The sequence below is a fragment of the Hevea brasiliensis genome, chromosome 4 (assembly GCF_030052815.1).
Source record: "Hevea brasiliensis isolate MT/VB/25A 57/8 chromosome 4, ASM3005281v1, whole genome shotgun sequence".
Classification (NCBI taxonomy): domain Eukaryota; kingdom Viridiplantae; phylum Streptophyta; class Magnoliopsida; order Malpighiales; family Euphorbiaceae; genus Hevea; species Hevea brasiliensis.
This window is the reverse complement of record NC_079496.1, coordinates 20,271,989-20,297,788: the sequence shown is the minus strand read 5'-3', so window position 1 is coordinate 20,297,788 and position 25,800 is coordinate 20,271,989. Positions and strand designations below refer to the sequence as shown.

The 25,800-nt window shown below is 33.2% G+C and overlaps 2 protein-coding genes and 1 pseudogene across 3 annotated transcripts; all 3 read right to left on the bottom strand.

Annotated features, from left to right (window-relative positions):
- Positions 1-2,234: 2,234 nt before the first annotated feature.
- Positions 2,235-6,373, bottom strand: LOC110638960 (BES1/BZR1 homolog protein 4). 2 transcript variants are annotated; one of them, XM_058145545.1, is made up of 4 exons: positions 5,769-6,373; positions 5,216-5,321; positions 5,096-5,130; positions 2,235-3,464 (listed from the first exon to the last, which is right to left on the bottom strand). In XM_058145545.1, exons 1-4 carry the CDS (start codon positions 5,982-5,984, stop codon positions 2,736-2,738), a joined length of 1,086 nt encoding a protein of 361 aa, XP_058001528.1. In that variant the 5' UTR covers positions 5,985-6,373; the 3' UTR covers positions 2,235-2,735. The 2 variants fall into 2 exon arrangements, with proteins under 2 accessions (XP_058001528.1, XP_021645397.2); XM_021789705.2 differs by lacking the exons at positions 5,096-5,130; positions 5,216-5,321.
- A 3,453-nt stretch (positions 6,374-9,826) lies between these two features.
- On the bottom strand, positions 9,827-12,799 carry LOC131179421 (F-box protein At3g62230-like). The gene is made up of 4 exons (XM_058146268.1): positions 12,642-12,799; positions 12,194-12,542; positions 11,029-11,202; positions 9,827-10,126 (listed from the first exon to the last, which is right to left on the bottom strand). Exons 1-4 carry the CDS (start codon positions 12,797-12,799, stop codon positions 9,827-9,829), a joined length of 981 nt encoding a protein of 326 aa, XP_058002251.1.
- Positions 12,800-15,098: 2,299 nt separating this feature from the next.
- On the bottom strand, positions 15,099-18,690 carry LOC131179260 (receptor-like protein 33; annotated as a pseudogene).
- Between the last annotated feature and the right edge of the window lie 7,110 nt (positions 18,691-25,800).

Below are 25,800 nucleotides of genomic sequence, written 5' to 3'. Positions count from 1 at the left end.
AATATCTGCTGATGTTGTTGTCTGCTAAGAAAGCATTTTCAATCACAATAACAAGAACATGCTTGTAAAATAGTGGTTCTAAAGATAAGCATTCGTTGTGCTTTGCACTATTTCTGAAGGGATCCAAATTTTGATCAAAGAGAGAAAATAAGATAAGCTGGAACAAGAGAGAAAAGCATATATGCCTTGATGAGGGCTAAGAAGCAACTTCCATAAAAATTCGCCATTTCTATCTCCAAAATCTAGTGCAAATGTTTCTTAAGTGGAAACTAAACCTCAGTGGTCAGAAAGTAGACCATCCATATCATACTGAATTAGATTTCAATTCCAACAAATATAAAATGAATCTGTTCAACCAGGAATTTGGTAGTCATGAAATTGACAAGAAACATAACTTCAACAGTGCTGTTCACATTAGGGAAAATTAGTGGTTAATCACAGAACAAGCATGGTTTCAATTGCCAGCAAATTAGGATTTCCTTGTCTATTTTGGAACAAGATTTTTGTAAAATCTTTTCAGTTTTGCTGCTGAAGATTGATAATGAGTGTCTAATAGGATGCAGATTCAAATCAAATGCAGAGGATCAGTCAATATGGACTTCCATTCCATGGCCTGCTCAGGTTTTAACAGAACAGATCCCCCAAGACTGTCAGTTCAAGAACTTTCCATTTGATTAAAAACACAAATTGAAAGATTCAAACCTTCTTTACCATGTGGGTTCATTTGAACCCATCAAATTTGACTATTTAAACTAATGTCATGATACCAACTCTGACAGTTATACTTCATAGACATGGCTTTCTACATCAGTGGTGTCGTTGAACTTGTAACCGACTTAAAATTCAGAAGGTCAAACATCTGTTAATTAGATTATCATATGATAAGCAGTTGGTGGTTTGCAACTTCTCTGTCGAAGGCTGCTTTCTACATCATTGGTTTATCTTTTTCGTGTCGTATTTAGAATCTTAAATGCATCTTCTGCTCTTCCACAGTACATTCTTAATCACATAAACATATTCTTCTTACCCTGGATTTAACCTTTTTTTTCATTCATCATCTATAAATCTGTCAATTTTCGAGTGTATGCTTATTCCTAGTCTTGGATATGGCAATAAAGCTAAAAGCTTGTTTGATTCAGAAGTTGAAGTTAGCTACTTGTGCTTATCAAATACCCAAAATCAGAAATTGAAAACTTAATTTCCAAAGCTCTAACAATGTGCTGTTTGTGCAACGTGAAGATGGTATGTAAGAGATTTATTCAACACAAAAGATTATGTGAAGATATCATATTGATCTTCTCCAACTTTGTGTAGAGAAAATAGACCAAGACTAACTCAATTAGCAGCAAAGTTGACTTTGATACCTTGTAGAAAAAATAACTGAGCCTCGCTATTGATGTGGGACAACACTTTATTTGCTTAATGACGGTGAATTTTGAACCAAATAAAAACTAAAAATCAGAAAGGGCAAATGAGCCAAACGACTGGATGAATGGATTGGTGCATAAGTCATCATGATGATAAAATGAATGTAAGCCATTGGCCAGGCACAAAAGAACACCACATGAGCAAATAATGTCAGGTCAAAAAGAACAAGAAAATCAGTTAAAGAGAAATAACCCTATAGCCATTCTAATTTCAAGAATTTCGGTGGAGGAGCGTCAAGTGCTTTGGCCCACATTCATTATCCTTATCTAAAAGTGCCTCCTTTTTAGCACATCACCAATTCTATAAGCAGTAACATTAGCATACACATTCTTAGCCAACCCCCACTAAATAATAATGATAATAATAATAATAAAAATAAAATTAAATAAAATAATTAAAATCCCTCCAATATGAAAAATTGAAAATCACCATGAAATTGATGTAAAAATAGAGAATTAAAATTGAATTTATTTGTGTTTGTATTGAAATTTTATTGATCAAGTGAGCAATTGTGACATGTTGTGAATTGATTAATTAATTTGATTTAACATATCACATCAAAGCATATTAAATGGATTGAGTTGTGACGAATTAACTTAACACAATTTAAAATTAACCAATTATAGTTATAGGATTATAAAATTCATTTTAGGAATGATTTTATACAATTATTAAAACTAGAGGGTTGATTTGTTTAATTCAGAGATATTATATGGGTGATTTCTGTAACTTATCCAAGTCCTTGGTCCATGAAAATAATAAGCCAAAAATAGAAAAACAAAGGCTGAAAAGGATGTAAAGCCAGATAACAAGAACAAAACAATTTAGCATCAAATAACATAACAAAAGCAATGGTAAAAAAACCACTCTCTTCTAATTTTCACAGAAGGTAGGTTTGGCCATTGATTTACATACAATTGACCCAAGTCATTAAGCACTACTTTCAACGGCAACCAATACAAATCGACCATTTCTCCCCAGAAAATACACAGAGGCTAATGAAAGGGTTGTGAAGCTACCCTTCATTTGAAGACCATCTATATGTTATAACAGAAAGGAAAAGGACTATAAGAAGGGAGCAAGTGCTGGTGCTCACCTTCATCTCCTTTATAAACTCTTTCTTCTGAAAGCACAACATGGAACTAATATATGTCTAAGGAGACAATTGGAACTTTTCATTTGAGCAACCCATCTTTCGGTTCCCAACATGATTTGAGAAACTTAGAACTCAGTTTGATCTATTCATGCCAGATCACCTGGTTCTTGAGCTCCCAAGAGTAAGCTCCAGATCATCTGATCCACACTCTTCATGAATCCTCTCCTTCGCTTGGCTTCAGCAGTCCTGTTGCATTGCTACCAAATGCAAACTCATCAGAAATTACCTCAGACATCGGAACATCAGCAGTATTATCAAAGCCAGCTGCAATGGCAGGAGAACAGGTCCCACTTTGCCCAGGAGTCCACATGCAGGATCCACCACGGGATCCACCATGGGATCCACCACCAGCTAAAGCCTCTTCCTTGAAGCCAAATGGGTTGGAAGAAACAAGGCTGAATGTGGGAGAATTTGGGCCAGCCTGTGGGATGCCAATTCTGGCAAACCATTCAGGATCAGGAAGAATCTGCCGGCCAGGGCTTGGTGGAGTAGAAGATGGTAGGAAGGAATAATGCTGCCCACCCCAGCTTGGGCGAGCAGATTGGTCATCCCAGTTGGCTTTCATTCGAGGTGTTCGGGCTGTTGGAGAACTTAAAGGAGGGGTAACAGGAGCACTGATAGATCCACCATGGATGTAAAGATTGGGAAACTTAGAGGATGATGCTGATGAGGATGCAGATGAAAGGTTTTTGAGCCATGGGATGAGGGAATTGCTGTCAGCATTAGTATTAGCAGCATAGGAGGATGAAGCTGGACTTGGAAAGGAAGAGGATGCAGGACTTGGGTTGTAGGAAGCACAAGGGCTTGGGCGGTAAGAGGAGCATGGGCTTGCTGTTGCAGAACCACCCACAATATCCATGCGCTCCACAGGCTTGCACCCCTGCAAAAGTTGAATGATGACTAGGCATAAATAAAAAAAAAAAAAATCAAAAGATCATGAAGGGAGTGCTCTTGAATTTAAGCAACATATGCAGAAGTGATGCTGTATACAAGGAATGAAATGGATGCAGAAGATACAATGTCTTTCTCCAGTATTTCCATCAAACAGTTAATAAGTCAATTTACTCAAAATTATCCTCCCTACATGCAGCCCTAGTGATTAATTATAATTTCGCCCCTGGTCCTCTGTTAACCACATAAAGATTTCTCTAAACAATCACTACAAGCCTCCATGAATTGCACAAGAAAAACATAGTTAAATCCTTCTGAGCTTTCCAATTGCTTCAACACTCTTCATTACATCATAATAAGGCAGACAGCTTTAGCCTTGAGACTGGTAAGGAAGACATGAACCCAATTGAATTCATTGAAACCAACAATAATCTTGCAATATCTCAGAGTCTTTAAATTCGTAGGGTCTAAGGTGCCCTGATTTTGCAAGGCTCAATCCACACATTCATGTGTTCACATTCCATAGCAAAAAATTGATCCACCCACCATACACCATTGCTTTAGATGCACCAATTAGTTATAAAAATGACACCATCATGGGTAAATTGCACCGACCATTCCTCAATTTAGGTGATTATTTCATTTAAGTCACTTAGCTTCGATTTGTTAAAATAAAATCCCTCAACTTTAATTTTATTCCAGGAAATGTCCCTTTACCCGCAATAATTGGTTTTAAGGTTCATTTTTTTAGTTAACATTAATTAATATTTAATAAAAAAAAATCTACAAATTATTATTTATTTTTTATATAAAAACTAAAATATTGATAAAATAAAAATATATTAATAAAATATTATTTTAAAATTTAAAATTTATTAATTAATAAAAAATAACATATATATAATTAACAATTTATTTATAAATTTAGTTAAAATAAAATAATATTTTGATAATAATTATTAATTAATTTAATCATAAAAGTAAAAAATAAAAAAAGAGGGCAAAAGGTTAATTTTATTATTGTTAACCTGTAAACTTGCTATTGTAGGCCAGGAGAACATTTTTGAAACAAAAATAAAATTGAGGGATTTTATTTTATCAAATTGAATTTGAGTGACTAAATGACCGTTTAATTTCTATCACTAACCTATGGACTCATAAATGCAAAGCCTCAATTTAATCCCCATAACCATCACAGACCATTTATGCTCTATTTGGCATTGTTGTTGGGACCAAGTGAAAAAAAAAAAAAAAAAAACCAAGCCTTTTCCAATATAAAGAGATACTAACTAGGAAGCTATGCAAACAAATGGTCCTCAAAATAATTGAATTTCCAAGAAACTACATTAACAATTTATCATTACTCAACCACATGACCAGAAACTAAACCAAACAAAAATATAATATCTCCTATGACTAAAAAAAATAATTAAATCACCTAAATTATAATAATAATTTTTTTATAATTTAATTAAATTATCCTTTATTTTATTTAATAAAAATAAGAGTAAAATTATAAAAAAATAATTAATATTCCTTAATTGTTTTTTCTCAAAGTGACAGATACAGAATAACTTTGAACAGTGACAAATAAAAGTGAAAAGTGGATGGAGGTAGTACCTCCCAAACAGGGAAGTGAGCTGTGAGCAGAAACTCTGAACCAAAAAAGAAAAAGTCTTCCTTACTTTTGCAATAAATAAAGCAAAACCACTAAAATCTATCAAATAAAGGGAGAAATACCCTCGTCCATCGTTATCCCCATGTTACCAACCAGTGGCATATATTGATATTTGTTGAGGATTTCTTGGTCTTTTAATCGAGATCTGTGACAGAGCTGGTCCATATTCTATATGAGATCAACTAGAGTTAAAAGAAGCACAGAGAAAGATTCTTATGGTTCACGCGAGAAAGGGGAGTGACATCTCAACAAACAACAGAGAAAAAAGGAACTAGATAGAAAGAAAATCAATGCTGAACAGATCTAAAGTACGCCGATGATACAAAAAAGTAGCCAATAAAAGAAACGCTAATCACGCAAAAGGCAGTGAAGTAACGCTCCCCCAGCTGCCTTGCGCAGCCCCACCAGCACATGTTAACAGAAAGTAGCTGGCCTCTGCTAACATGCGCCGGAGATTGGAGGCAAGAACTGGCTTTGGTGATTAGCCAAATGCAAAATTGGAGTAATTTCTCTTTTTCTGTTTCCAAAATCAAGAAAACAGAAGCAAAATGCTACCAAAAACAAGGCAACAAAGGGAGGGGGCGGGGCCGTGGGCGAAGAGGAATTCAGAAGTACCTTACGATAGGTGGTGCCATCGGGCTCGACGGTCCAACCAGCCTCATTGCAGAGGGCTTTGAGGACCTCGTTGTTGTCACAGTGCTTAGGAAGCTTGAAGTTACCATACATCCTTAATCCTGCGAAGATCTTTGCTGCTATTGCTCTCCTTCTCCTTTCTCTCCTTTTGTTGTTCTCTCTTTCCTTCCATGTTGGTAGCCTCGTCCCCGAAGTCATAGTGTCTCAGCTACTGAAATAAATAAAGAATCTCTATCTATGATCTGCAAGAATCAACCAAGTCTTCATTTTGCTAAAACGGGTTTTGGTTTTTCTATAGAATTAGTCGTAAAAACCCAGAAACTTGGGAGGGTTTGAGAAGAGTGTAAATTGGTAGAGCTTTAGGGTCACTGGATCAGGCAAAGAAATGGATTGAAGTTTTTGAAAGAGATTGAAGTGATGGTGGTAAAGCAAAAGTGACCAGATTCATGATTATTGAAATTGAGAGGAGATGGATCAGTTCATTGGAGGGCTCAGACAGGGAAACCGAATGTGAAACCCGGGAAAAGGAGGGAAGAGACAGGAAATCAAAGCATCATGAGCTGAGAACAAATAAGGACATGAGATGAGATGATGATGGTCAGCTAAATATGTTTGACAATTCTAACTGCCCTTAATGCGTATCTAGTTTTACAAGTTTGCCACTATCTTTTTAATTTTAAGGAAATTTATTATTCACCCTTAAATTTCAACTAATATTACAACTTAGTTACTGCATCTTAAAAATTCAACAATTTAATTCTCATTTATGATTCATTCAAAATTAAAAATCTTTCAATTCAGAATTTCAATGAGTTTAAATGAAAAAATAAAATATTTTTATTTAAATAAAAAAATTATTATTTAACTACTTGAGTTTAATTGATATTATAATTTAATTTTTATATTTTAAAAATTAAAAAATTTAATCCTTATATTTTCTTTTAATTAAATTAATTATTATTAAATAAATTAATTTTTTTATTATAGAAAAAAATTAAAAAAAATTAATAAAACAATTAATAAGAAAAATTTTTAATAATTTCAATAATTATTAAATATACCAATTAAATTATTTAAATTTTAAAATATGGAGAGTAATTTATCATACCAATCAAAATTTAAAAATTAAATAATATTTTTTTTATTTAAATTAATAATAATATTAAATAAAATCGATGAAAAATAAATAAGAAAGATTAAATCTTTTAATTTTTAAATTGAGATTAAATTATAATATTAATTAAGATCTAGGATTAAATAATAATCTTAGTTTTAACGGTTAGCAAGTGTCACGCACTGTTTGTTATGTGCCAGCTAGTTGTTCAACGGCGTTTGAAGTAAAAGGTCCAATTTTCGGTCACGCCTTGTCACGTGAAAAGCGAGGCGAGTCCGCATGATCATGTGTTATACGCGCATACGCCATCACCTTAACCTCTTGGGCCTAATTTGACACGTGCGCCGAACTTCTTGAGACGTGCAACTCAGTCTCCGCTCTCATTGGGTAGTCATAGACAGAGACCGTTACTGAACCAAGGCAAAAGTAATGGCTACGTGGCGAGAAGACGCAATAGTTGGTCGAGGCTTCGCGTGTTGGAATTGTCCAATTTCCTTCTATTCAAAGGTCCAATATCTCTGCCTTAAAAAAAAAAAAAAAAAAATTCCAATATTTCTCTTTGAATAATAATGAAAAAAAAAAAAAATCTAATCTCTCCGATCACAAAAGCCGGCCACCAGACCGGTTCAATATGCTTAAAAGGGTGAATCGGAATCGGAACTATAAGGCCAAATCCCATCGCCTAATCGAGAGAGAGAGTGTAGTTAGAGGCGCTCAAGGCCTAATTCAAAATTAAAATTAAAATAATTTAATTCAAAGTTGAACATTGACTAAATTTAGATTAATCAAAATTAATTTTAAATTGAATTAAAATCTAACAATTTGGTTTACATTACAATTATTTTTTTATTTAAAATTAAAATTTTTTTACAGTTAAATTTGATTAAAATCAAATTAAATTAGATTAAACTGAAAACAAAATTGAAGTGAAACTTTAATCATGATCAAATTAGTGTTAATCCTTGAATTGAAATCGGTCCATACTAAATTATCGACCGAAACTACTTTAGAGTCTATCCTAACCTAACAACTACTGACCTCTAAAATCATATCCCCTCCACTCTTTCTCGTAAAATCAAGCTTTTTTAAATTTTGAGTGTTCAATTCCAATTTCAAGTTTGATTCTCTTTAAGAATCGAAATTAAAATCAAAATTGAATCCTTAGTTCTTAATTTTTAGAAATAAAAATTATTTTTAGAAATAATATATTTTATAACTCATTTAAAATGAATTTAAAATAACATTTTTAATAAAGTATTTTAAATCTACACTCACCAAATTTTTTCTACACTTTTATTTTTAATGTAATTCATAATTCTAATATATATTATATAATTTCATGACCCTTCACTAAACTCAAAATTATCATAATTTAAATTTAATATATTAAAATTTTAATTTTATGAAAATAAATGAATAATATTAATTAAAAAATAATTATTAAAACATATATCTAAATTTGAAGGTAAATATATATCTATAAAAATGGGTAAACTCAAATTATTGCATAAATAATGTAAATTTAATATAATAGTAGTAAATGGCAAAATTCCACAATATATTCACTTAATGTAGCAAGTCTCTCATAAATAATGCAACTAAAAATTTCATTGACAATTACTTGCACAATAATATTATATTTATTTTTAACCTTGGCTTCCAAACATCTAAACAGAAAAATTCTTATCTAAATTTGATCACTCATAGGATTTATATATTTAATAGGTGAGTTTCATTATATATTTTATATTTTAGATCTATCATAAACTAGATTTAGACAAGAAAAATCCATATGAATATAAATGCATACAAAATTTTCCCGAAAAAATGTAAAACACTCAGAGGCGTACCTCTGCTACTCTCACTCAAAAACAAACTGCTGTCGTTTAGATGCCTGTTTGAAAGGTCGAAATTGTTTTTTTGAATAAAAGCATAATTTTAAATACCGTGAAAAAAATTAGTTTGAAAAAAAACTGTTTTATTATTTTAATGTTCTTATAACTAAAATTTAGCAAATTTTATTTTAAATTATTTTTTAATACTCATTAATTAGTAGTAATTTTTTTAACAATTTTAACAGAAATACTAAATAGTTTCTAACTATTAAATTTAAATTAATATAAAAAACTACTTTTATTTCAATAAAAAAATTCTTAATTTTAATGTTTAGTATCAATCATATTTTTAACTTGAAAAGAAGGTAAGATTAATCTAATACAATTTTACAATTAAAAATATACAATAAGACTTCCTAGCTTAGTTAATTATTTTTGTTAAATTTTATGAATATGTAGCAATAATAACTTCTGTTTCGTAACCTAATAATAGTAAGTGTCCTCTTGATTTGTGAGACCTTAATCTTGAATTGTTTTCATGTTAAATCAAGGTCTCATTAGTCAATTTTAACCTTTTTAAAATAAAATTAAAATTGTATTTTTCATGCTTCTATTAACACCATTTGAAATTCAGTCATTGTGCAATATAACAAATCCACAAACCATAAATGGAATTCCATGATCTTTCATATTATTATTTTGATTGTTGATCATGGTATGCATATAATATATCTACAATATGGAAAATTCATATTTAAATTTAATTTATTGTAAATTTAAAATACAATATATATATATATATATATATATATATATATATATATATATATATATATATGAATGATAAAATCTATGTCTCGAGTTGTCAAAATGGAATAAGTTTTTCCCCTGATGAGTGTTAAGAAAGCTCCACAAAGAAAGGTGAAAACTTGATCAAATTCAAGCTTCACACCAAACTATATAGTTGGTTGAAAAATTCAAACATAAAATTATAAAACTAAAGCCAAACATGCATACTGTTCAACAGTTGCTGCCACATGATACTTTTAACAAACTCATATCAGAATATATCAGAAGAAAATACTGCCGATTTAGAAGATAGATATTTGCAGGTTCGGGGAGGAGTTCTTGAACTGCGTAATTCGTTCAACTCTTGTCATATAAGTATCCCTGTTTTCTCCATTGTCACCTTCTTCATTGGAGATATGGAGATTAAGATGTTGTAGTTGGCGACCATAGCAGATTATGTATCTCAAGACATACAGTTCATTCAAAGTGCCTTTAAACCCCTTGACATTCACCACTCGAAGGCAGCTATGAATGCACTTTTGAACCCTTATGTCCTTTGACCAAAATTCATGAGGATTTAATTCAAAGGGAGGTACATAATTCTGAGATTAACAAACCAAAACACAAGTTAATTCATATACAACACTCCCAACACACACACATATATACACAATTTTTGTGGGACAAAAACTCACATTAAAACTTCATATTTTACCACTAAAATATTTAGGAATAAATTTTAACAACTATCCCTAAACTTATATAATTGTAATACTACAATCCTTCAATTTTAAAATATAACATAAAACCCCCTAAACTTTTAAATTTTGCACAGTAAAATTCTTCTGACTTTCAATTATTAATTTTTCAATTAGAAACTAACGTCAACAGCTTTCGCATGACTCTTAGTCAATATTTCTTTAAATACGTAAAAAATTATTCTGTCTATAGAGAGAATAATGATTCAATTTGCATATGGCTCTCTATAAAAGAGAAATATTGACTAAGCTCCATACTAGAACTGTCCAGGTCAACGTCTAACTGAAAAATTAGTAATTGGATATTAGAGGGATTTTACTGTGTAAAATTTGAAAGTTTATGAGTTTTTATGTTACATTTTTAAGTTAAGTGACTGTAATGTTACAACTAGATAAGTTCAGAAACAATTATCAAAATTTATCCAATATTTAGTGGCAAAATTAAAATCGTTGCCGGTTCACTGCAAACACTGCATTGCAAAAAAATTTAGTGGTGAAATCTGATTTCGCCAAAAAAGCAAAAGCTTTAGTGGCAAAATCTTACTATGTTGTAACATGTGAGAGAAAAGCACAAGATAATCTGATGTGATAAAGATTATATATATATATATATATATAGGTAGGAGCAACAAAAAGCTAGGCGTTAACCAAGCTATAATAAGGGGTAACACAATAATCCTTCAATATCGAACTGCTTATTTATATAACAATCAATCTCCTTATTGAAGTGCAAGTTAAGTACTCACATGGAAGATTTTTCGATGGCCTATGTCTAAAGTAAGGATCTCTAGAAGTGGGCAGCTACTGAACATGAACCTCATGCCATGAAATTCGTTTAAGTGCATTAAAGTTTTCAATATCAGATGGCGGACATCAATCGGAGCATGTACACGTAATGGTTCCTCTCCTTGCGCTACAATCTGCAAGAACCAAAAACAAAAAGTTTTTCACTTCCAAATTTATAAAATTAATATTAAACAAATTAACCTATGAACTTTAAATTAGTGGTATTATAGTCATCTCTATGACTATAAAATCTCCAATTCAAATCTTAATCGAAACTAATTATATATATAAAAAAATTGAATAAATTTATCATAAGCATAATTGGGATCATCACAGTTTTCCAAACTAAACTATATGAGTAGAGTATGAGCATTGACTAATTATATGCAGATTGATATGAATACTATTGGGTTTGAAGTAAAATAAGCATGACAAGTGAATAAGAAGTCATTTGAAGCATTGTAGTTTTCCAATCTAAACTATATTAATTTAATTTGTAGTAAGGATAATTGAGAGTACCGATTTTTTTATTTAAACTGTGCGCAATGCACGCTTATTGAATAATTTACAAGTGAATAATTATGATGATAACCATTAAATCAAGTATTAGATATTTTACAGCATGACAAGAGATTGAATATACTTTTCTAATTTGGATGAAATTAATATGAAAATTTGGTGAACTAGTAAAATAACTAAGGAAAAGATATCTCACTTTCTAAATTTAAATTATGTTCGCAATACACGTGTGATATATAATTTGTGACTATTAACTGAAGTGTTAGATATTTCACAATAGGACAATAGATTGAATCTAATTTTTGAATTTGGACAAAATTAACATGAAAATTTAGAACTAATATAATAATTATGGATAAAATATTACACTTCTTAAATTGAAATTATGTTTGAAATTCAAGTGAAATAAATATAATTATAAATGAGTGATTGATGCTATTAAATGAAGAATTAAATCATATGATATGAGATTATAAGATCTAACAATTGGTGGACAATGGAAGCCATATGGGATTAAGACTAACAATATAAATAAATCTATCTCAACATCAGGGAGAGCATAGATATATATTGGTCTTTTGATAGGGAAAGAAGAGCAGCTAGTACCTGAAGAAAGACACTGCAGACTGTCAAAACTCGAACAGAACAAAGCTCTTGTAGGAAGTCATAAAGAAGGGCACCAACTTCCTCAAATTCAAGCTTCATACCAAAGTCAAGATCAGCTTCTGTCATATCACGTTGATCCAACAAGTGAAAATAATCAATTTTGCCTGAGTATTTCAAGAACTTTAACTTTGGTCCGTCAATCCAGAACATATCATGAATAAAATTGCACTTGTCAAGAACTAAATTCTTTAGCTTCAAGTTTGGTAAAGAAATCTCAAAGTGCTCAATCACATTCCAACAATTCTTTAAACTCAAACTCTCTAGCAATGGACAATTCACCAACAAGGACCTGATAGAAATTATACTTATCTTTATCCATCCTAAAGAAACATCCTTGAGGGTGGTGAAATTGGAAACCCTAGATACATCAAAACTGCATGAGAACTACTTCAATGATTCAAGACCCACATGGTGATATGCCTGCAAAGGCAACTCAGCTACTGCTGGATGATTATCAAGATTGTCTTCTCTCCACGTAGGATCAGAGAAATCTATTTCCAGCTCCTTCACATTTCTTGAAATGGCAAAAGTAACAAAATTTTGCATGTCTGAAAGGAAACGTTTTGGCTTTTAACATGCCACTGCAAATTTCTGAATTGCCTTTTGTGGATAGCTCATGATGAAGTGCCTGACGAAATCAAAGAAAGTAATTCTTTGAATCCTCTGGATTTCTTGATTTTCTTCAAGTTTAACAAAGGAGCTCTCATTGAGCTCTAGATTGGTGCTTTCTCGCCAAATGTTAAGCCATTGCTTAGAGAGGATGCTTGTTCTTGTTGCTTCTTTAAAGGGCAAATTACTGACGATAAGGACGAGGAGAGAATTTGTAAGTCTTATGAACATGTCTTGGTTATTAGTGTCCATGGCTTTGAAGGATTTGTTGGTGGTGAAGAGGAAGGTGCAGTGCAGTGGCTTTGTATATTGGAAAAGATTCTTGGTGGACCTGATTCATTGAGACGAGAACAACTCTCTTGCGTATATGGACGAAACGTTCATAACCAAAAAAAAAATGAAATGAAAGAAAGGACAGAATAAATCATACAACCAAGAATTAACTGCTACGGGTGTATATTTTGGAGTGAAATTCAATTGCTTTCATTCCGAAAATCCCTGACAATAAATGCAATTGCTATAAGAACTACTGCCTTGTTGGATTTTGTTATTTTCTTTTTCTGATAATAGATATATTAACCTTTTTTTCCTATAAAATATTTAAAAAAAAAACTAAGAATACACATTAAATGCAAGACCCTTATGGCCCCATTTTAGGTTTCTTTTTTTTTGAATCTTTTTTCATTTCTTTAAATTTATAATTAGTGTGCCATAAATATTAATTATTTCATGTCATTTAAGTACACAAAAGGAAAGTGGTTTTTTTTAATTTAATATTATTATTTTTTTTAGTTTACCACATTTATTTTTTCATTAATTTTTTATTTGAATCCCTAACTTATCTATAACTTCACAATATCCAGAAAGAGCTTTTATTTATTTTTTTTTTTTACCTTTAACCTCTAACATCGAGCATTAAGAAAAAAAAAAAAAATTAAAGAAGAGTCTCAAATGATCATATGATCAAACGAGATGCTTAAGGTAATAGAAATTATTTACGCATTTGAAAACAATGCTTATTGCACTCACATTTATAAGATATTTTATTGATTATGAAAAATATTCATATTTATATGAGTAAAATTGTATTATTTATATGATGTGTAATATCACTATAACAAATCTAAACTTTAATAGCATCCTTTATATGCTTTTAAAAATTTTAAAATATACTATTAATAAGAATTATTAACAAACAAGCACCTAGTGACATGCATAAATCCCGTTATCTAAAGTTTTTAAATAACACTTTTATACTAATTTACAGCACTATTATATATGTTGTACGTATTATTTATTATTTCATGTGTTTGTTTAATAACTAGATATATTGCATTAATATTGTTTATTACTTTAATGTCATGTATAAAATGATATTCAAAAAGTGTTGTTAAAACTTAAATTTATTATAGTGTATAGTAGCCTTTTAAAGATATTTAAGATCGTGTATCAATGTTAAATATTTTTAATTTTATTTATTTATTTTTCATCTTTGAGTTGTGTTGCTTTCTTTATTAACTAATTTAAAGAAAAAATGAAAAAATAAAGCGAAATAAAAACGTCCTAAAACATAAAAAAAAATGTCTGAAAAAAAGTCCTATAGGTTTTTTTCTTCTGATATTTCAATTCTTAAGTTTGGATGTTTCAGTTGGGTTTGGCCCTTAAACTTGTTAGAAAATGTCTTGATTGAATTGGGCCATTCTCTAAAGCCTATAGCTCAATATCGTGGAAGCTTGTTGTTTCTTTGGGTTGGGACCAAGCTTGCAAGCTGAAAATGCTGAATTGCTGCAAGTGAATTTCATGCAAAAACAAGAAGCTGCTTCTTTTAAAGCTTTGTAAAGGGAGCAAGTTAAGCGGAGGGTGGCCATACAGGCGGAGACAATTTAATCGTGGCCAAACAGAAATCGTTAAACTGAGTCGTCACACCGAGACCAAGCTAAACTTGGAAACAGTCTTATGAAACTCTGAACCAACAGAGACCACAGAAAATCAGAGAACACAACAAAACCAACATTCAAAGAGTAATGATTGCAGAACTCAACAGCATCTCAATCCCATGTAACCTTAATAACATAGTTAAAATAAATTATAAATTATTTTAAATTTAAAAAATTTGAATCGAGTCAAAATTTATCATGTATCACCTTTAATTTAATTTCTTAATTTTTTTTAATCAATCATGTATTTCTTGCTTGCTCTAGGAACATTTACTTGCAATAATAATTTTAATATGATGTAACGAAACTCCAAAGGAGATAAATAGGCTTTTAACTAAGCACTTAAGGACCAAAAACAAGAAAAGCAAAAGGTTAAACACACAAAACAAAGGCTACTTGGAAAGATTCTTGTTTGAAGAGGCGTTAGGCTGGATCTTCCTTGAACATAAAGCCACACCTTCCACTTGAACCTTCAATGTAAATCACAAGCTTCAGTAAAATTTTCAAAGGTGTAATGTGGCAAAATTATTCTAACACGAGGCATTACCGAGGAATTATTAGGTGCACCCGGTGCACATACACCTTCTCTCATAATCATGTGGGACCCACTTCATATAACAGGAAGGACCCACTTTCTGTGAGAGAGGGAGCACTATTTTTTAGTGCACCGGGTGCACCTAATAATTAGCCGGCATTACCTGCATTTAATGATTTGTTCTTCCTCTGCGTCTTTGATCTTGTCTTCTCAATCTCTTGTATCGTTTTCCTTCAATCAGCCTTAAAAACCATTGTGGCTTCCTTGTTGCAAAAACAATGTACCCCATGGACAAACCAAAAACCACCCCACATCCATAGCCCATCAATGCAATTTTCCAATCAAACCAGCTTGTAGAATCTTGTTCTTCGTCAAGTCCTTGTGGAGGAAATTGGGGTGGCTCACCATTGTTGCATTTCTGTGATAATGGAAATCCACACAATCCCAAGTTTCCTACATAGGAATCATTTGAAAATGTACCAAACTGGTTGCCTTGAGGGATGGGTCCCTTGAGCTGGTTGTACGAAACATTAAACACAGCAAGAAATGTCAAAACTGTTAGTTGCTGAGGAATTTCTCCAACAAGCCGGTTAGAGGAGAGGTCTAACGATTCAATCGCTGTCAAATTTCCAAATGAAGATGGAATATAACCAATCAGATCATTGTGAGAAAAGTTGAGCACCACAAGGTACTTTAACATGCCAACATCTTGCAGAATTTCTCCTTCAAATTGATTGTTTGAAAAATCAATAGTTGTGAAGATGGTCAGGATTTTCCCCATTTCAATCTCCAATCCTTTCATTGTCAAATCAACAACCAAAGAATCTTGAATGTAATAGTAACTCTCTCCAACATATTTTGCTTCAGCTTTATCCACATTCACCAAAGATTTCAGATTTTGCAGATATTTTGTTGGTAAGGGTCCTGTGAACTCATTGTGGGAGAGATCAAGAATTTGTAAATTAGGGAAAGGAAAATTAGTCTTGGTGGATTGCCCTATGGTACCATGGAAGCTATTACGCCTTAAGATAAGTACACGCAACTCTTGAAGTGCCTCTAACCAGTGAGGGAAGGTGTCATTTATTTTGTTGTTCCCTACATCTAGGACTTCAACTCTGTGCAATTAACTAGAGATGGTGGTAAAGGCTCTTTCAATTGGTTACCGTTAAGGTTAAGATACTTCAATCTATTGTCCTTTGCAAAATTTCCTGGGATGCTACCATGAAGGTTGTTATTGCGTAGATCCAAAACTAAGAGAAAATTGCTAGAGTTTCCAAGACATTGTGGAATCACTCCACCCAAGCTATTGTCAGACAAATCAAGAAATGCAAGAGAACTCAGATTGCAAAACAGTGAAGGAATCTCCCCACTCAACTTGTTGTTTGAAACAATTAAAACCTCAATGGAGGGTGGTGGTGTTGGAAATGGTCCTTGGAGCAAATTGAAACGTAAGTTGAGGTGCGAATATTATTCCATGGATGCTGCTCTACATTTGTGAGAAATTGTAAGAGAGATCTAGAAAAAGCATACTTTTCCATACTTCAGATTCTGATTCTTGTTTGGAAATTTGTACGTAAATTCTATTGTTCGAAAGATCTAAAGTTTGCAAATTCTCAAGTGTTCTTAGGAAACTTGGGAATTCACGCAAGTCACATGAAGAAAGATTCAAATCCATAAGTTTGGGTAAGGTAAAGTTGGCAATGCCACTACTTATGAATGATAGTTTTCTATTATGTGAAAGATCAAGTTCCCGAAGATTTTCAAGATGTCGAAACATGTTCCAATCAACAATGCCACTCAAATTGTTGGATGAAAGATCAAGCTTGGTAAGGTTTCGAAGTTGAAAAATAGAACTCTGAATTTGCCCATGTATCTCATTATTCTGCAGCAGAACATACTGCAGTGAATTAGGCTGTTGGAACTGTTCCAAGGGACCAGTGAGTTTGTTATTGCTAACGTCTAAATCAAACAAAGATGGAAGGGTAAAAAACCACGAGGGTATTTTGCCACTGAGCATGTTGTTAGATATGTCCAGATCATACAGATCTGCAAGGCCAGACACTCTGAAAGGTAAGGAACCAACAAATTGATTGAATGAAAGGTCCAAAGTTTTAAGTTTTGTAAGGTTAAATATTGAAAATGGCAAAGGACCACCGATATTATTCATGACAATATTTACATTAGCTAACAAACTAAGGTTGCCAAGGGAGAAGGGCAAGCGACCACTGAAATTATTGGACATAAGGTACAGAGAAGTTAATTTTTTGAGCTTGCCAAATGACAATGGCAACTGACCACTGAAATGATTGAATCCAAGATCTGAAAACTCTAAGCTGCTAAGGTTACCAAAACTATCTGGAATCTCAGCTGCAAAATTGTTAAAACCGAAATCTAAGAATTTAAGGTGCTGAAGGTTGCCAAGAGATGCTGGAAGTGAACCAAAGAGATTGTTGTATGAGAGATCTAAATACTCTAAGAACTTAAAATTGCCCAGGGAATCAGGTAGTTCTCCTGAGAAATTGACAAGTTTGAGATTAATAAACCTTAGTGGATGGGTGGAATTGGAGTTTGGGAACTTACCTGTGACTTTCTCGTTTGCTGATAAATCAAGCATCATCAGGGATGGAAAGCAGGAAAAATCATCAGGCAATTGCACTTGCATGAAACAATTCCTAAGTTGAAGAGATGTCAAGGAAGAAGAAAGGTTCAACATGGAATTAGGTGCAACTACAGACATATTCACCCCTGTTAAATCTAAAACTCTCAATTCAGTGAGGTTGGAAAGCTTTTGAAAACTGTCAAATTGAAGTACATTTCCAGAGAGATCAAGGGAAACCAATTTGGAAAGACGACAGATATCAAAGGGAATATTGCCAGAAAATTCAGATTTAGAGAGGTTAAGATGTGTCAATTTCGCAAACAAGCCAAACTCCGACGGGATTGGAGAGTCATAGAAATTGTTGTAAGCAAGGTTGAGCTTCTGGAGGTGAGAGAGGAGGAAAAGGCTGCTGTTGGAAGGGAAGGTACCATAAAGCTGACTGCAACTAAGGTCGAGGCCGATTACATGACCTGTCCACCTATCGCAGGTGATGCCATCCCATGAGCAGCAATCTGTGGCATTGTTCCAGGCGTTTGTCTTTGGGTAAGCATCTCCATAACAAGACGAGGAGGAAAGTGCAGGACTGCTAATGGATAAAGCGTTCTTGAACTGGAGCAGTGCAAAACTCTCTTCTGGTGGGCAGCCTTTTGCTAAATTTGGAGCAAAAGAAGGTAAAGATGATGAACAGTCAACTTGGAAATGCAAGAAAGGCAAGAAGAAGCAAAGGACGTACCGCCAGCTCATTACCTTCTTCATCTTTCTTAGACATACAAAGAAGAGGTTTCAACATATGAGAGAAAATCAGTATATAGTTGTGACATTATTAGTTAGCTTTCTCTAATGGGAAATCTAACCTCATAACCATGTCTACTATGGCAAATTCAACGTTCAAATTTGTCTGCTTCAAACTTGATACTTAAGATTAGACACCTACTCTGAAAATACATAGCGAGTCTTCAACTACCCAAAGACTTGGTGGTTCTCCATGTCATTAAGTATTGGAGAAATTATTTTCTAACCCATCTATTTTATGTAACATCAACAAATAGAATGATAAATTAATACATAAATTTTTATGGAATTTATTATCATTTAATTGTTGTTGTAGAGTCTAAGTTCAATTAAAATTAGGAATTGAAATTAATTAGAAGTTTAGATTAAATAGGAAGTCTAGAGTTAATATTTGATTAGAAATTAGAATGTTATTTAGAAGAAAATTAAATTAAAAAAAAAGAAGATATTCACTTTAATTTGATCAAAATTAATTTTGACTAGGATGTGGGAGACAAAGTCCTACATGGACTTTGATATGTGCCATATAAATAGGTGTTGTATGTGGCCATTAAGTTGTGTAGAGGAGGAGTTGTCGTGCGCGAATTGATTAAGGCAAATTGTGAGTTTCTTTGAGTAACTTGTGGGAGAGAAAAATAATTTAGTAGTTGTATAATTATTTTTTTGTGATAGTGAATTTATTAGTGAAGTAGGCTCACTCCAAAGCACATTAAATTTTGTGTTCTTTATTTTGTGTGAGTGTGATTTTCACAATAAGTGGTATCAAAGCTGTGGTTCAAGATGTCAAATATGGCGAGCACAAAATTTGAGATGGAACTGTTCGATGGAAAAAATAATTTTAGTTTGTGGCAAAGCACCGTGAATGATGTTTTTGTACAACAAGGATTAAGTTGTGTAGAGGAAGAGTTGTCAAGCGCGAATTAAGTAAGGCAAATTGTGAGTTTCTTTGAGTAACTTGTGGGAGAGAAAAATAATTTAGTGGTTGTATAATTATTTTTTCTTAATATTGGATTTATTAGTGAAGTAGGCTTACTCCAAAGCACATTAAATTTTGTATTCTTTATTTTGTGTGAGTGTGATTTTCACAAGAAGTGGTATCAGAGCTGTGGTTCAAGATGTCAAAGATGGCGGGAACAAAATTTGAGGTAGAACTGTTCGATGGAAAAAATAATTTTAGTCTATGGCAAAGCACCGTGAAGGATGTTCTTGTATAATAAGGATTAATTAAAGCGTTGAACGAGAAGCAATTGGTGACCATGGAAGATGATGATTGAGAGGAGCTTCAACAAAGGGTGATGAGTATGATTAGATTGATATTAGCCCTTGATGTGAAGTATAATATTTTGGAGAAGATTTTGCCAGTTGTTTTGTGGAAAAAATTAGAGAGTTATACATGTCAAAGTCACTCACAAATAGCTTGTACTTGAAGAATGAGTTATACCAACTCAGAATGGATGAAGGTAATGATGTGAGAAATCACATTAATGTTTTCAGTAAATTAATTACCCAATTGGCTAGTGTTGGTGTGAAAGTTGCTGAAGACGATAAAACCCTCTTACTTTTAGCCTCTCTTTTACAATCTTATAAAAACTTGGTGACAGCCTTAACAATTGGAAAGGAGACTTTGAAGGCGGAGGAGGTTATTGCAGTTATCTTGGATGATAAGAAGTTCAAGCAAACAGATAGTAGTAATGAAGTTGGAGCTTTTGTTGTGCGTTTTAGTCATGGTAGAAGCAATCCATGTGGAAATAATTGGAGAAGAAATAGTAGATCGAGCTTGAGACCATGAGTAGACCTTAAAGCATGAGAATAGCCACATTCAGTACCATTGTATGAAGATGAGAGAAGATCTTACATAGTTTAAACAATTTAAAAAGAGTCACGAAAAAGAAAAAAAAGAACTACTACAATTGCAATTGATGATGGTGTTGGTAGTGAATGCTTGAATGTAGATGATATAAAGAAAAGGTAAAAAATCCATTACAAGATGAGTGGTTAATGTATTCTGCTTGCCTATTCCATATATTCTCAAAGAATGAGTGGTTTGATGTGATTAAAGAAAAGAAAAGAGAGAAAGTAAAGCTAGCCAATGAAAACAAGATGGAGGTTAAAGGTGTTTGTAGAGTAAAGATCAAGCTGCTTGGTGATCAAGTAAAATTATTTGATGAAGTGAGGTATGTTCCTAAATTCAAAAGGAACTTAATTTCTTTAGGTAAATTGGATTCCTTGGGTTATGGGTGTTCAATTCATGGTGGAGTCATGAGAGTTAGTCGAGGTACTCCTGTGATTATGAAGGGTGAGAAGATTGGGACAAAAAATCTATACAAATTGGAAGGAAGCATGTTGATTGGAAAAATGTAAGTTAAGGCAAGAGGAAACATTAATAATCAAGACTACAGGGAAGTACCTAAGAGAAAACTGACTTTTGTAGAAGTTATGAAGACTAATACTATTTGACTTAAATGTGGAGGTTGTTAGAGTCCAAGTTTAATTAGAATTAGGAATTGAAATTAATTAGAAGTTTAGATTAAATAGGAAGTCTAGAGTTAATATTTAATAAGAAGTTAGAATGTTATTTAGAAGAAAATTAAATTAAAAAGAAGAAGAAGAAGAAGATATTTGCTTTAATTCGGTCAAAATTGATTTTGACTAGGGTGTGGGAAACAAGTCCCACATGGATTTTGATATGGGCCACATAAATAGATGTTGTACGTGGACATTAAGTTGTGTAGAGGAAGAGGTACAGTGCATGAATTGAGTAAGGCAAATTGTGAGTTTCTTTGAGTGACTTGTGAGGGAGAAAAATAATTTATTGGTTGTATATATATATATATATATATATTATAGTGGATTTGTTGGTGGAGTAAGTTTATGCCGAACCACGTTAAATTTTATATTCTTTATTTTGTGTGTGTGTAATTTTCACTACAGTTACATTATAATTAATTTATCATTCTACTAATAAATTCTACATAAAATAGTTGGGATATAATCTATGTTTCAATGGTGGCATGCCATGTTTTCTAAGGGTCCATAGAGATGAACTAGCAAAATCATCCCTTTCCTACCTCTACCATCCGGTCTATGGCGTCCTTGTTTTGTGATTTTAATTTGTTAGATGCTTTTTACTAGCCACAATTAATTATTTTTATATTAATTGTTTCCTTCAATCCAATATCATTTCATACTGTTTGCTTGGGAAATAACTTGACTGGTTAACAGCTTAGGAAATGCGAGCATGCCAAATACTGAGTGTATCAAAATCCCACTTCAAATTGAACAATTAAAGCAATAGAAAATTGTATTGATTATTGAAAATTTAAGTATAAGGCTTGGAAAATGAATGCAAGGTTTGGAAAATTAAAAGACAGATAAACTTAAAGATAAATAGACTGTTAGAGTCTGTTGTTGTTGATTGGTCAGGCTTTAATTGTTGCACAGTAGAATACATTTATAGCAGCACTTGATTGACTTTGTAAAGGTTCCAGAGCTAACTCCTTCCCACGTTGCATGTCTAGCAATTACCGTAACTCCTTTGCACTAGTTCTTTAATTGCTGATAACTTGCCTATGATCTAATAACTTCCTTCAGTTACTTAGTTTTCTATAACTCCCTTAGTTGATAACTACCAAAAATAATATTTAAATATTTAATTTAGGCCTCATAATTAAATTAATACAAAAAAATTATTTAAATTAATTTCACAAAAAAATTAATTTACTTAATCATGAGTCTAAAATAATTAATGAGCTAATTAAATTATTTTTGGTGCAAACGATTACCCCCGCACATTGATTGGTCGGTGAGGTCATTCTAATGCCCTCAATTAATTATCTTTAAATACTTGAACTTCTCCTGTCCTCCATTACTCGGATAATTCATCGTAATTTTACCTGCAGGCTACGACTTCCTCTATTGAGAATTTAAATTCAAATAAAATTCAATCTTTATGAAATCTCCTAATCCCCATAGACTTCTATCAAAATCATTTAACTTTTTACCTTCCCAAGGTAATTATGACTTCCCACATAAAAGAAACTTACCTACCATTTCTTTTACTGCAACTCTCATTCTCATTTTCTCTCAAATCTCCATAAAAGGAACCCATTACCTTCATACCCAAAAGCTTGATCTTAACATCATTCTTCTTCTACAATCATAAATTCATAAAGCTCAAGTTTTTCTTTCTTTTCCTCTCTCTTTTCTCTCTTTGACGTGTTACTACCTTTACTGTGTGTTCTTGATGCTCAATCATCACCTATGCCACTGACAGTCCTTCACTGATTATCCTTGCTGTTGTTCAAGGTTGATTGTCGGCCACTAGCTTTCACCAATAGCCCTTGGTTCATCCTCACCAATTTCCACACCGTTCATCCATACTTAACGTCATTCAAGGTACTTCTTCATCACCATTTTTGATTTTAAGCTTTCTTTTGAACCAATCTTGGCTATGATGGCCATTTCTTAGTAACGTGGGTACTAGGCATTATCTGGGTGTTGTTGATTTGTGTGAAACTTGAAAGAATTTGAGAGGATTGGAAAACTTATAAGTACCATGAGTTTTGTTTCTTTAGAAAATTTTGGTATCTTTGTGGTATTTAGACTTTGTTTGTGAACTTAGGACATGTTGGCTAACTTAGTTGCATTATGCTTATCTTCAAATTCCATACTATTAATATGTCATCTACTCCCGGTACTGCACCTGCTATAGCATCTGATACCATACCTACTACAACACTTGGTACCGCACCTACTACAGCACCTATCACTGCACCTGGTTCCACATCTGGTACAGCACCTGACATCACAACTACCATAAGTACTGGTGTAGCATCACCTCTATTGGTATCCTTCTTAAGTTCTTCTATTTTGGGACTTAATGCTTCTTCTACGCTAAGGGTATGCTTCTTCTACTCTAAGGGTTTTTTCACCTCCCAACTTCCCGATATCCACTATTAACCCTTTTTTCATAGTAACTAGAGGTAAAAAATTCTTATTACACTTGATTCATACTGATACCACACCTAGTCATTCTTGTGTTAATTATTGTCATTGTGCCTCTTTGTTTTCCTGTAGATTGTGTTTGTTGCTTTTCACTTGAAGATTGGCCTTTATTTTAATAGACCAATTTTCTGTTCTTTCCTAATGTAGGGAAAAATCTATTGACATTTTTCTAACCAGGTGCTATTATTGTTTTTGTCGGTGTTGCCTCAGGATTTCTTTCTCTTTTATTTGGTAGCTCTTTAGCTGCTGGACCCCTTTCAACAGGTTCATCCATGACAGTAAGTATTCTCTCCTTATTTGTAATTCCTTAGCCACTTCCCTTGGTGTTTCTTTAATTCTTCCTTTATTTTATTATGTAGAACTTAGGTGTGGCCAAGGCTAGCATTGGTCCATTACAAACCTCTACTGACTTTCTAGATCCTCCTTTTCATTTTGGCAAAGTAGATGAACTGCTTACCTAGAAAACCCTGAAGGCTATTTCAAAGTTAGGAAAAACCAAGTCTTGGCCAAGATACACTCCTAGGTGGGCTAAGTGGATTGACAGGCTCTCTCCTATATACTTAAGCCTTTGGCAGAAGGCCGATATCGAAACTTCATCTACTTGACTCGTTTCGCTCCTCCCTTCTGCCCTGGACTCATCTCAGTTTCTCTTCGCTTTTGATTCTGAACCTGCAACTCCTTCATTTTGCCTATTGAACCCATGTCCATCACACTTAAGGACATTTATATGTTGACTGATCTACCAGTGGCTGGTAATGATGCACCTAGTTTAATTACAAAACCTGAGCCAAAATATCAACATAAAGGAAAGTTCAATTCTTACACTACTCTAATCCCTGCCAGGACAGGTACCATTACCGCTGACCACATTATCTTTATTTGGTGCATCCAGTCTAAGTACCTATTCTATCATGCATCTGATCGGCCTTTTTTTGAGCTCCTTCCCTTGCCTCATTTTACAGCCATAAGAGGTGAGTGTGCTTTGGGGAGTATGCTTCTCGATTCCATCTATTAGGCATCGGCTCAAATGATTCTTGATGCTCTTCTAAGTAGGGTGAACATGAGTTTTTTGTGGTTCATTCGTGGCTTTTCTCCTATTCTCCCTAATTGTCAAATTCTTCTCTAGCTCCTTTGATTAAGATCTTTGGGTCTTAAGCTGTGTCCTTTATCTGTGATTTAGAGTACTAATCAGATGCTGTAGTTTTTCCTTAGCCTCTCTCTTAAAGGCTATGATGACTTTACACCCTTCGACTCTTAAGAAGATCTTGCTTTATTACAATTACCTAAGTGGCCGAACTGCAGTGATGCACCATCTAATGAGACTACGACTCGCACCTGGGCCTCTTTTATTGCTGTGAGGCCTTTACACACTGGCACTACTTTTAGCACTATACCAGGAGTAACTCACCCAAGGTTGGAGCTTTACATGCCTTCTTTTTAGTCTTGGTAGTTTGGTTTGATTCAGGGCATCCCATCCCCACTCCTACCTACAACTAGGTTGATGAGGCAAAGGCCTCTTTTCCTTGAGACCAAATCATTCTCCTATCTTATAGTGACTCCAGGCTCTGTGAGATTACTCAATTGTGCTTGGTACCTTCCCTTGCTTCAAGTGCTCTTGCTTTTCATAATTAGTGGGCCTGTAGGTTCCAGGATTCTGTAAGAGCTTAGATTCCACCAAGTAACTCTTTTACTTTATTTCTATTTCTTTTATATATATTCACTTCTAACTTAAGGTCTTTCATAGGTACTTCGCTTGTTTCTCAATCTGTTTAGAAATAAAAGGTGGCCCCCTCATAACTTTATCCTTTTGCTAAGAAAGTAAAGTCCATTGCACCAAGGTTCAAGCCCAAGGTTTATAACACCTCACCTTGTGCTACTAGACTAAAGAAAGATCCTCCTATATGTATTGTTCCTAGGCACTTAGGTTGTATGACTCTAAGGACTAAAGGTCCTAAGACCTCTGCCTTGAGTCCTGTTGTGATTCTTACTTCCTCAGACTCGGACCCTTGATTCCTCCTGGGAACTTCGCAATGTATATCTCTTCTTTTTAGGATGCCATTTCTAGTGATGG